Genomic DNA, 13963 nt, shown 5'->3' on the forward strand with positions numbered 1-13963 from the left:
GCTGACCGTTTAAAAGCTATGGGAAAGATGCAAAAGTGATGAAAATGGGTGCCACATGAAAAAAAAACCGGTATACCCGGTATTTCATGATGCTGCAGCATGCTGCTTGCGAATAAGATGTAGGATATCAGGGGGCTTTTGCATATAAAGCGTTGTTAAAACAAGAAAAATTTAATAATTAATACCAAAGTTTAGTTCATAAAATATTTGAGACCTATTTAAAAAAGAACAAGTATATACAGAAGTAAGTTCGGCCCGGCCGAATCTTAAATACCCACCACCATGAACCAAATATTAGGGTTTCCTTCGAAATTTCAGGAGGGCTTGAGGACTTGTGGACACTTCCCGAAGATAAATTTAAAGATTTCACCTATGAGGACTATATCAGATTCTGAATTTATAAGAACCATTTTTGTTTGAGTTTTAGAGGAATCATTAACATCTCTTGTAAGTGTGCCAGAAAATTATAAAATAACGTCTTGATTTGAAATCTTAAATCTGTAGAAGTAAAATCTGGAAATTTTACATTGAGTTTCAAGCAATTTTCATGATCAGTGCGCCTTCTACACCCTCAAGAAGTGAAGTCGGTCTATGTGGAGCCATTACCAAATGGACCGATAAAAACTTAATCCGATACACGTTTTTTGAGCCTAAAATACCAGAATATTTACGATTTCAGGCAAATCACATAAAAACTACGGTTTCTAGAAACCCAAGGAGTTAAATCGGGAGATCGTTCTTATGAGGGCTATACTAAAATATGGACCGATACTCACCGTTTTCGGCACACCTCTTTATGGTTCTAAAATACCTCTAGATTTCCAAAAACTGCGGTTTCTATAAGCCCAAGACCCCAAATCGGGAGGTCGGTTTATATGGGGACCATACCAAAACATTGACCGATGCTCACCATTTTTGGCACACCTCTTTACGGTTCTAAAGTACCTCTCGATTTCCAACTTTAGGTAAATTGGATAAAAACTGCGGATTCCATAAGCCCAAGAAGTAAAATCGGAAGATCGGTCTATATGGAGGCTATACCAAAATATGGACCGATACTCACAATTTTTGGCTCACGTATTTGTGGTCATAAAATGCCTATAGATTTCAAATTTCAAACAAATTGGATAAAAACTACGATTTCCATAAGCCCAAGACCCCAAATCGGGAGGTCGGTTTATATGGGGACTATATCAAAACCTGGACCGATATAGCCCATCTTCAAACTTGACCTGCCTGCAGACAAAAGACGAGTTTGTGCAAAATTTCAGCACGATTGCTTCATTATTGAAGACTGTAGCGTGATTACAACAGACAGACAGAAAGACGGACATTGTTATATCGTCTTAGAATTTCTCCCTGATCAAGAATATATATACTTTATATAGTCGGAAATCGATATTTCGATGTGTTACAAACGGAATGACAAACTTATTATACCCCCGTCACCATTCTATGGTGGTGGGTATAAAAATGTCATTGGGCTGTGGACATTTTTTAAGAACAAAAATTTTTTTTTGCAATAAAAATAAGTTCAATTTAACGTTAGTTTAACAATGGATTTTTTTCGGTGAATGTATCCATAATTCTTCGACTTTTACAACTCCCTCCCGTATTTTGGACTTCAACCGTGTCAAACATTGCTCTGAAATGGTCTAACGATTGCTATTTCTATTCCTATCCGAAGTTAAAAAACGCGCATCCATGACTTCAACAGTTTTCTCATACCCGAAATTTGGTGCATGGTGTGATTCACGTGACATTTCCAAATTCCATCGGTCAATTGGAGGTCTGCAAATAAGAGATTGCGGATTTTTCTCACTTTAAAGGGTGATACGGTCAAAATTTGGTCAATATAAACTTGACGTATTTCTTTCAATTTTGCATTTAAAAAACCTGAACACCCATCATTTTGAAGGTGTGTGTGTGTAGAATGTTGCTCCTGATTTTGGAATTCACTCTTCAGTTGTCAAAATGCCGTCCAAGCAAGAAGAACAGCGTATCAAAATTTTGCTCGCGCATCGCGAAAATCCGAGCTACTCGCACGCAAAGCTGGCAAAATCGCTAAAAGTTGCCAAATCAACCGTTACAAATGTAATTAAAGTGTTTGGGGAACGTTTGTCGACAGCCAGGAAGTCTGGATCGGGGGGAAATCGAAAACCGGAAATCGCTGAGACGACAAAGAGAGTTGCCGGTAGTTTCAAGCGAAACCCTAACTTCTCTCTCCGAGATGCCGCAAATAAGCTGGGTGTATCGTCTACAACCGTGCATCGGGCCAAAAAACGAGCCGGACTATCGACTTACAAGAAGGTAGTGACTCCAAATCGCGATGATAAACAAAATACGACGGCCAAAGCGCGATCCCGGAGGCTGTACACGACGATGCTGACGAAGTTTGACTGCTACGTAATGGACGACGAAACCTACGTCAAAGCCGACTACAAGCAGCTTCCGGGACAGGAGTTTTATACGGCAAAAGGAAGGGGAAAGGTAGCAGATATTTTCAAGCACATAAAACTGTCAAAGTTCGCAAAGAAATATCTGGTTTGGCAAGCCATCTGTACCTGTGGCTTGAAAAGCAGCATTTTCATAGCTTCCGGGACTGTCAACCAAGAAATTTACGTGAAAGAGTGTTTGAATAAACGTCTGCTGCCTTTCCTGAAGAAACACGGTTGTTCCGTACTGTTTTGGCCGGATTTGGCATCTTGCCATTACGGTAAAAAGACCATGGAGTGGTACGCCGCCAACAACGTGCAGGTGGTTCCCAAGGACAAGAACCCTCCCAACACGCCAGAGCTCCGCCCAATTGAGAAATACTGGGCTATTGTCAAGCGGTGGACAAGGTGGCTGTACAAAATCTGATGGCAGGTGTCAAGTGTGAGGCCCGGCAATTCGGATTTGGAAAAGCGAAAGCCTAACTGAATATTTTTCCTGAATTTTATACTAATTGAACTTGAAAAAGAAATTTAATTTGATTTTTTAAATAAACGATTTCACCGATCACCGATTTCCTATTAAAAAGTTGATAAATATCAATATCGGATATATAGCCCTAATATTGGATCCAATATCGGGCAAACTCTGGCTTCTGGGGCCATATAACTACATATCGGGCGAAAGATATATATGGGAGCTATATCTAAATCTGAACCGATTTCAATCAAATTTTGCACACTTGACTATACGACCAAGTGCTATGTTTGTGCAAAATTTCAAGCAAATAGGGTTAAAACTCTGGCTTCTGGGTCCATATAAGTGCATATCGGGCGAAAGTTATATATGGGAGCTTCTAATTCTGAACCGATTTCTTCCAAAATCAATAGGGTTATATTATGACCCAAAAGAGGAACTTGTGTTAAAGTTGAAGGCGATTGGACTTAAACTGCGACTTAGACTTTGATCAAAAAAATGTGTTCACAGACAGACGGACGGGCAGACGGACATAGCTAGGGACCCACCCTGAGCATTATTGCCAAAGACACCATGTGTCTATCTCGTCTCCTTCTGGGTGTTGCAAACATATGCACTAACTTATAATACCCTGTTCCACAGTGTGGCGCAGGGTATAAAAACGTGTTTTGGAATACGTTCCACAAGTTTAATTCGTCCCACAAAGTTAAATTCGTTCTACAAATTTGAATGTTGCTTTGCCTAGACACAAATCACGAATTTAACTCGCGAATTTATTTACACACCCTTTTAATTAATTGTGATGGATTTTTTTTTAATTTTTAACTAAAAATTTATTTCAAACAAACAATATTTGAATCAAACTAAAAACACTAAGTTACCAACTTCAATTACATTTTTAATTGAATCATTTCCAATTTGCGCTTTTCACAAATACTTTTCTAATGAAGTCTTTCGTGGGTATGAAAGCTGAGCTCAAGCCCTTTCCAATGAACCTAAGCTCTACACACAGCTTTGTTTTGGCACAGTGGGCTCCGTTATAAAAATTTGTTGAAAAAGTATTTTCCAATTTGCGCTTTTCACAAATACTTGTCTAATGAAGACTTTCGTGGGTATGAAGCTCAAGACCTTTCCAATGAACCTAGTCTCTATACCGTACGCGGCACAGTGGGTCGATTGTAGAAATTTGTTCAAATTTTATTTTCAAATTTGCGCCTTTCACAAATACATTTCTAGTGAAGACCTTAGTGATTATGAAAACTGAGCTCAAGCCCTTTCCAATGAACCTAGTCTCTATACCGTACGCGGCTTAGTTTTTGAATAATAAGCAAAATACAAAAAATCTAAATTCGAATTTGAAATCCTAAATTCGAATTTGAAAAATATTTTTGGTGGTGATATGTTTCTCGGCTAAGTGTTTGCTGCAAATTTCAAATTCAAATTTATCTTCACACACATGAAAAAAACATGGTTACAACAAATATTTAAACATATTCCCCGTGAAAATGTAACATTATGCTCTTCTCTGGATGTACAACTTTTCAAATTTTTAAAATATAATTTCAAATGATATCATTAAAAGGAGTAATTTAGCACAAGAATGTCAAATATTATCGCATGTCATAATGAAAGTTAGACAACAAAAAATAAAGTAAATTTTAATAATTAGCTATTGTTTTTTTGCATATTCCTCCTAAAATTTTTTTGTATTCGTTTTATAATTTAACAAAATAACTTGTTTTTGTATTTTCAGATAAATTTTTATTAATCATCGATCATTACCTTGATCAAGGTAACCAAAATAAAACAACACTCTTCACACAAAGTGACAACGACAAAACACAATACAATTAGAAAAAAAAACCATGAGTCTGCCATAGTAGTAGAAGAAGAAGAAGAAGAAAGGGAGAGAGTGCTGCTAGCAACTCATAATTTTGAAATGAAAGACAATCCCGAAAAAAAGTTCAAATACAATTAAAATAATATGGATGACTAATCCCATAATGTTTATAAACAACAGTACAAGAGTACCGACGACGACGAAGCAGACGGGGAAGAGGTCCGCAAGGGTGAGATATACTACGACAAGAGAAGCAACCGACAACGCCGCAACACTTTTTAAATGTGTTTTACCGCCATCATCACCACTTTGCACTCAATTTCATCATCAACACTTGTCGTTTTACAATTCTATACCACCACTATTGATCGATGATACAACAACAACCTAACCCAGAAAATCTGAAACCCCCCAAAACTGATTGAAACACACACATCCACACCCACAATTGATTGATCTGAATTTCAGTGTTTGTGGCGCTGGTGAAACCCTCCCAACCAATCTGTTTGTAATTTATGCGGCTGAGTAACACAGTCATTTTTCTGGTAAATAGCGTAACAAAAAACCCCAGAGTTAGTGACAATACTGTGGTGTCCTCTGCGCAAGCGCAATTTGATATATTTTGTGAATGCCATTTACTTGGAAATTAACGACGAAATCATAAAAATATAGCCAAACCAATCGAAACGACCCCGTACGAATCGACCACAACAATATACACTAAACAACCACAGCAACGACAACCCCAAAAACAATAACAACAACAACAACAATAACACTACTACACCACAATATAACATCAATGAAGATGTTAACATCACATCTATTCTTCTTCTGCTTCAATAACAGCCCATTAAAATTGAACTGACATTAATACAGCAACCCAACACTTGGCAAGAAAGTAAAAGAGAGCATCACCAAAATCTAAAACAACAACAACTACAACGAAGTGGCAAATAAATCAGCAGGTCGATTGTTGTTGACAACAAACGAGACGCGACAACGAAGACGACATCATTGTTTAGTTGTGTGTGTGAAGATTTTGGAGAGTGATCTCTCGTTTTTTTTGCCGCAAGTGTTGACTCTTCTTCTTTGTTTTTTTGTTTGCTGTTGGGAAGATATAGGAAACGTGTTGGCCTTTTCGTTAGTTTTTTTTTCATATTTGCCAAAATGTTGCAAAATCCCAATACCACATCGTCGACGTCAGCGTCCGGTCATCAGCAACATCATCAACAACAGCAGTCACATTCACAACAACAACAACAAATGCCCCAACCTAAACTTGTTGTAATACGACGACGACCCAATCAAGGTTTTGGTTTCACTCTACGTCATTTTATTGCTTATCCACCGGAAGATGATCCCTCTTGGCCACAGGTAAGATGAAACTGAAAAGACATTAACAAAAACAAATAGCCCATGCTTGAATATGCATGGTTGGTTGTTTGGTCTTTGGATACTCTCTTGCTCTTATGTAGGTCTTTACTAATAACAAGCGTTTAAATCGTAAACAAAATAACTGTTAAATATATTTACAGTTGGTTGTTGTTGTTGGTTTTGTTTTATTTTTGAATTTTTGGCACGTCATGTGCACCACATACCAAAAAATATCACAGACCAACAGCATAACGAAAAGTTCAAAGTTAGCTGTATGAATGATCGGGAGATGGCATTGTATCTAAACAGTGATGTCAATGCACAAAAAAGTATATGGAAGTGGCCGGTGTTTGAGATTTGTTGTTTTTAATAAAAAAAAATTCTAGGTAAAGACAATTTTAATTATTTTTGTGGAATAAGTAAATATATTTCGACAAATTCAAGAATATTTATTTGACGTAATTAATTGCTCATTGGAGTTCAATATTGCAAAAATGTCTTTATCGCCATACGAAGTTCAAGATGAGCGCATTTGTGGCAAAATTCTACAAAGTTTAAGAAAATCTGAATACGTTATTAGCAAATCCCCCACAGGAAATTTGTGCTAATTGCCACGATAGGACCTATCACAGGACTGGTACCAGCCCTCCAGTTTGTCTCACTTTTTTTTTTTAATTTTCTGTTCCATATAACCCCAATTCGTTGTATATATTGTATTTAGAATCAATAAATCTTTGGGACATTTTAAAAATTTGACAACGATCCACGGAGTGAATGATATCCATTCTTCTTCTTCAGATAATAGCTCGAAACGAAACCTAATTAGAAATTTTGAAAAGAAAATTAAAAAGTTCTTGCGGACCTATTTGTTTATTTCGCTTTGGTAGTGTTATCTTACCAAAACATTCGATTACCTGGCAGATATGAAGTTTTTATTAATAAATTCTTGAGATTATTGGAGAGGCCAGTCTCCATAATGACTACCAAAAATAGTTTTTGACTTAAATAACAAATTTATTTCATAAAATTGATTAATTAAAACTTAATTAATTATTTTATTTTATTTTAATAATTTTTATTTTAATTAATTTATATATAATTGATCAAATTACTTTCTAATTGATATTTATTCAATCACTGAAATAATAGAAACAATCACCAACGGCAATTAAAAGATTTATTGGTCCAATTAAAAAATTAATTGATACGTTTAATTTCTGTGATTTATTTTTGTTTTACTTAAAAAACGTCAATTAAATATTGAAATTTTAAAATTTTAATTGAAAAATTTTTGTGGAGACTTTTTTGTCCTGGGCCCATCATAATTTCGAAAATTAAAGAATGTGAGTTTTGCGTACTGTATGCTAAAATTTTTCTATTTAAAATTTTATTCGAAGTAAAAAAGTAAAAAAAAAGAAAATCATTCAACTAATTTGATAATTAAAACAAAAATCAATCGCAATCATTAATCGTAAAAATTAATTTCTCACAAAGAATCAACTTTTTTCTTATTCAATTACGAAATTAAATGGTCCAATTATTATTATTATTATTTTTTAAGCGTCTTTAATTACGAAAATGATAGTATCAATCACAGAATTAATAAAAAATATACTTTATTAAAAAATTAATTGATTTCTTCCGGCACTTTTAATTAATTTTTTAATTAGTTCAATTAAACATTTAATTGATTTCAGCCGATTATTGTTTGATATTTCTTTGCATTTGAATCACAACTTAATTATGCTATGAATAATATTAATAATTTTCGATTCAAATTTTAAATTACGTTTTTATTTGGAAATATATTATTTTTATACCCACCACCATAGAATGGTGATAGGGGTATAATAAGTTTGTCATTCCGTTTGTAACACATCGAAATATCGATTTCCGACTATGTAAAGTATATATATTCTAGATCAGGGAGAAATTCTAAGACGATATAACCATGTCCGTCTGTATATCTGTGGTCATCACGCTATAGCCTTCAATAATGACGCTATCGTCCTGAAATTTGGCACAGATTCGTGTTTTGCAGGTCAAGTTCGAAGATGCGCTATATCGGTCCAAGTTTTGATATAGTCCCCATATAAACCGACCTCCCGATTTGGGGTCTTGGACTTATAAAAACTGTAGTTTTCTGGAATCTGGAGGTATTTTAGCACCATAAAAAGGTGTGCAGAAAATGGGGCCTATCGGTCCATGTTTTGATATAGCCCCCATATAGACCGACCTACCGTTTTTACCTCTTGGGCTTCTAGAAACTGTATTTACCATCCAATTTGCCTGAAATTGAAAATCTAGAGGTATTTTAGAACCACAAAAAGGTGTGTCAAATTTGGGGCGTATCGGTATAGTCGCCGTATAGATCGCCCGATTTTACTCCTTGGGCTTCTAAAATCCATAGTTTTTATCCAATTTGTCTGAAATTGGAACTCTAGAGGTATGGCCATGTTTGGGTATAGCCCCCATATAGACTGATCTCCCGACTATACTTCTTGGGCTTCTAGAATTCGTAGCTTTTACCCAATTTGTCTGAAATTGAAATTCTAGAGGTATTTGAGGACCATTAAGAGGTGTGTCCTAAATGGTGATTATTGGTCCATGTTTTGGTATAGCCCCCATATAGACCTACCTCCCGAATTTATTTCTAGGATTTCTAGAATCCGGCTGACCACAAAAAGGTCGACCCATGTTTTGGTATAGCCCCCACATAGACCGATCTTTCGGTTTAACTCCTTGGGCCTCTAGAATCCGTAGTTCTTATCTGATTTCCTCGAAAATGTAAATATACTGGTATTGTAGACCCTCAAAAATCTGTATCGCATTTATTTTTACCGGTCCATTTGGTAAGGCATCGATATAGACCCATTTCTCCTCTGAGCCTACACCCAAAGAAAAAATATTTTCCTCCGGAATGAAATTTTAGACAAACGAAATTCCCCTTTCGTATAAAGTATTTTCGTTAAGAGCAAATTAATGCGAATGTTTGATAAGCGATTCAACGATTCTCTCTTAAATTTGTTTCAAAAGGAAATTTTGCTTGTCTAAAATTTCATTCTTCAGAAAAGAAAACTCTTCTTTCAGTGTATAATAGGCACACTGCTCATGATATAATGGCGGTAAAAAACTACAGATTTCATAATTTGGCACTATGATTTCTCTACAACTCAAACAAAATTGGTTCTTATAAATCCAGAATATGATCTAGTCTTCATAGGTAGAATCTTTAAATTTATCTTCGGGAAGCATACTAGATGAACTGATTTGCTTGGGAGAATATTTGTCATCAAACACCCTGAAATTCTATGTATTATCAAGTAACCCACTACGACGAAGAGTTTTCAAAGGAAACTATTATATTTGAATCATCGTGGTGGGTATTTAAGATTCGACCCGGCTGAACTTACTGCTGTATATACTTGTTTATTGAATCAAAAGGTTAATTTTTATAGTTAATATTTTAATTAAAAATTTAAAAATTTCCAATCATTTTCTTAATGGACATTATTTTTTGATTTGATTAAAAAAGTTTATTGCATCGTTTAATTTTTTAATTGATTACGTTTTAAACTTCAATAAACTTTTTAATTGGCGATATTTTGGTGACATTTTTTCTGCGTAATTAAATCAATAATTATTTTAATTGAAGTTAGTGTTTGAGGCTTTAATTACTGTTATTGAAAAAATTTCAATTACATATTAATTGGATCAATTAATTTTATGATAAAAGAAAAAAAATATTTTTTCTGTGTAGTCTAAACTAATCTAAATTTAAGGGATTATTCGCCAATATTTGCGAAGAACAAATTCATCCTCGCATTTTAGACAATATCCAATTTGAGAATTACTTCAAATTACATACTATAAGCCACTGTCCCATGTCGATGCCACCAATTTTCAGTCGCCTGATCATGTTAACCATAAAAATTTGTTTTGCCAATATTTACCTTGGTAGCAGACTGACTGGCTAGCTAGAGTGGGCTGTGGTGACTATTAAATTACATTACCCTTTTGTAATTTCTCTGCCCCTCCTTACGTTTTGTTTTTTTGCGCTTATCCCTCCAACTATCAAATTTAAGAGATAAACAAATAAATGAATTTGCCAGTGTTGGAAATTATTATTAAAATTACTTTTGTTTTTGTTTTTACTCGTTCGCTGCACCACAGTATTTGCACTAATTTCATTTCGTTTTCAACATCAACCAATTCGAGTTGTTTTTCTGCACACTTAACATATTCAATGTTTTGGAGTTGCTGTTGTTGTTGATTTTGGTGGTTTTTGTTACTTCTACTTTTTAACATCCTCAACGGGCGCAAAAAAAAACCAAAACAAAAAAATCATTAACAACTTCAAACCACTACAAAATAATTTAAATGGTTTTTATTTTATGACGACAGTGGCCACTTGGTATTGCAGTTTCGATGATGGTCTTTGACATTATCATTGATATAACAATGTTAATAATAGTGTAGCTCTATACAGTTAAAAATTATATTCTAATTATTCTCTGCTTTCTCAATCGAGAAATGTGACACTGGAAATTTTATGCTGAGTCTAGCGAATCTTATACTCTGTTAAGTACTCAGCAGCTTTCTGTTAATATAACAGTGCTATTGTCAATGGGAATAAAAGGTTAAAAGTAATAATGGTTATGTGAAGAGTAATGAGAACTAAAAACACCTTTAAAAAAATTGATATATTGGAAATAACTTTAACATTTTGGCAAACCCGACTTTGTGCTTTTCCGATTTTTGAAAAACCGCCTGCTGAGATACTTAGTTTTTTGATGGGTTAGGTGAAAAACAAATATGAAGGTCCCTGATGTGGTTATTAATTCCTGATTAACTTACAATTAATGTCGTATAATGATGCTACAATGTCATCCGCTCACCACTGATATACAGCCCAGCAATACAATAAAGTAGGCAGTGCATCTACACTCCATGAATCGGTGGCAATAACGTAACATATACGAGTAATCAAACTAGTTTAAGATCATTCGTTTACGTTATTACAATCAATTCATGCCGTATAGATGCATGAACGGTAGTGCTGTTTTCCTTCACGCCAACAATGCTATTGTCAAGATTATATATCACTTCTGAGTAATATTTCTATTAAAATGAGCAATTATATCAGCGCTATGTAGAAGCTGCTCTAAATCGGGACATCGCCCTCAGAAATCAGCGCTGATTCGGTTGTTTTGTAAGCAGTTAGTACTACCTCTCTCCCTTACAATCCTGCTGAAATAGTGCTCCATTTTTTTGCTGGGAGTAATCGCAGCTTAATTGACTCGCAAAAATCTACAAAATTTTGGGTAATTATCCAGATCAGATATTTATACATGGTCGATGTGGACTATTACTCATGCAACGAGTTATGCAAAACAACACAAATTTATTACAAATCTTTCAACTCGCATTAAAAGAAATCTAATCAAGAAAGTTAGTTAACGGTAGCGGTAAATAAGCGGGGAATACTGTACCGGTCTGTTGTATAAACGCAGAAGTTTTTCTCTCCAAAACAAGTCACACACTGAGATTTCGGACTGAAGTTCCTTCGGAAACAGTTTTTTTTACTCTTCGGTGCATGATACGGACTTATATAATGTTGCGACGTGCAGTGCAACAACTTAAGTCCAAACCTGCAGCCTCCGCTCAAAATTGAATCCCTGCGGTTCGCCCAAAAGTTTAATCACTGAGAATTTCGTTGACGCTTAATACTGCAGTTCTTGCTGGTTTCTTTACTCCTCTGTACATAGTTAATGCAGAGTATAAATAATGTTCCCGTTTGCAGTTCAACCAATCAGTTTTCGTCACACAGTTCAATCACTGAGGTTTCGTCTTGCATTTCAAAAGTTCTTTTTTTAATCTTTGGTAACAAAATACAGTGTAGAAATAATGTTCTGACTTGAATTTCAACCACTGATGTTTCGGATAGCAATACAATCACTGAAATATTCTATGGAGTATTGGTCTGCTTTTCCATCTTTGAGGCCATAGTTTCGGTTTACAATTCAAGCTCTGAGGATCTGGGTCACAATAGTGAAAATCGAATTTTATGCTTCAAAAACGACTTTTCGACAAAGTTATCGCAAACAAAGGGTTCTCTGTGCTTTTCAACGTCTGGGATCTTAGTATGGAGTTCAATCGCTTTGATCTTTGTTGCATTTAAACGGTAAGACCTTCGCATCCTCAGTTCAATATCTTATGTTATGACTTGCAGTTCAATCACTGAGATCTATGGATGTCATCCACTGAGATCTTAGGGTTTGCACTTCATTCACTCAGACCTTTGGGTCCATAGTTTAATCACTGGGGATCTACCCATCTACTGTTCAATCATTGAGATCTTTGGGTTTGTAATTCAATTACTGAAATCTTTATGTGCGTAGTTGAAACACTCAGATATTTGTGCCTGTAATTCAACCACAGGGAACTTTGGTACTGCAGTTCAATCACTGAGGTCTTCTGGCCCGCAACTCAATCATTGAGATCTGGGTCCGTAACTCAATTACTTCGATCTTGGCATCTGCTATTCAATCATTAGGGTTCGTAGTTCAATCAGTGAAATCTTCATTCCTACACAGAAAAAAATATCACCAAAATATTTCCAATTAAAAAGTTAATTGAAGTTGAAAATGTTTTCAATTAATAAATTAATTGATACAATTAACTTTTTAATCATGATAGAAACATTAAGTTAATTAAGCCAGTGATTGAAAATGTTAAAATTTTTAATTAAAAAATTAATTGATACAATTAACTTTTTAATCAAATTCGGAAGACTTATTCAGTTAAAAAAAGTGCTGATTTTTTTTTTAATTTTTAATTAAAAATGTATTTCAAACAATGATTTGTTAATCCAAATAAAAACTCTAAGTCAATTCAGAAAGTAATTAAAAATAGTTACCTTTTTTAATTAATAAATTAATTGAGTTTTGCAATCAACATCAATTAAATTTTTAATTGAATCAATTAAAAAATTAATTGAAATTTGCTGAAAAAATCAATTAATTCTTTAATCAAGAATGTTTTCTATGCCCAATTAAAACTGTGATTGATACTATCATTTTCGTGATTGAAGACATTTCAATTAAAAAATTAATTGGATCAATTAATTTGGTGATTGAATCAGAAAATTTTTTTTTGTGTGTACACACAAAAAAATTTTTCTCTGTTTTTTTTTTGTGTGTACACACAAAAAAATTTTTCTCTGATTCAATCACCAAATTAATTGATCCAATTAATTTTTTAATTGAAATGTCTTCAATCACGAAAATGATAGTATCAATCACAGTTTTAATTGGGCATAGAAAAAATTCTTGATTAAAAAATTAATTGATTTTTTCAGCAAAATTCAATTAATTTTTTAATTGATTCAATTAAAAATTTAATTGATGTTGATTGCAAAACGCAATTAATTTATTAAAGTAACTATTTTTAAAAAGGTAACTATTTTTAATTACTTAGTTAGATTGGCTTAGAGTTTTTATTTGGATTAACAAATGATTGTTTGAAATACATTTTTAATTAAAAAAGTAATAAAAAAATCAGCACTTTTTTAACTGAATTAGTCTTACGAATTTGATTAAAAAGTTAATTGTATCAATTAATTTTTTAATTAAACATTTTAAAAATTTCAATCATTGACTTAATTAACTTAATGTTTCTATCATGATTAAAAAGTTAATTGTATCAATTAATTTATTAATTGAAAAAATTTTCAACTTCCGCAATTGGATCATGGAGATCTGAGATTGGGTCCGTACTTCAATCTTAACGATATTTCTATCTGCAGTTCAATCATTGAACTCTTCGGGTTCGTAG

At 33.9% G+C, this 13963-nt stretch overlaps 1 protein-coding gene across 4 annotated transcripts in view; it reads left to right on the top strand.

The window, feature by feature from the left end:
- Positions 1-13963, top strand: part of RhoGAP19D (Rho GTPase activating protein at 19D) — a 302970-nt gene that overhangs the window by 134544 nt on the left and 154463 nt on the right. For all 4 annotated transcript variants that reach the window (XM_075300612.1, XM_075300615.1, XM_075300614.1 and 1 more), the window contains one exon: positions 4664-6127. In XM_075300612.1, coding sequence (XP_075156727.1) covers positions 5921-6127 — 207 coding nt within the window. In that variant the 5' untranslated portion in view covers positions 4664-5920. The remainder of the gene's footprint in view (positions 1-4663; positions 6128-13963) is intronic.

This window comes from Haematobia irritans, chromosome 3, assembly GCF_050003625.1.
Source record: "Haematobia irritans isolate KBUSLIRL chromosome 3, ASM5000362v1, whole genome shotgun sequence".
NCBI classification, from domain to species: domain Eukaryota; kingdom Metazoa; phylum Arthropoda; class Insecta; order Diptera; family Muscidae; genus Haematobia; species Haematobia irritans.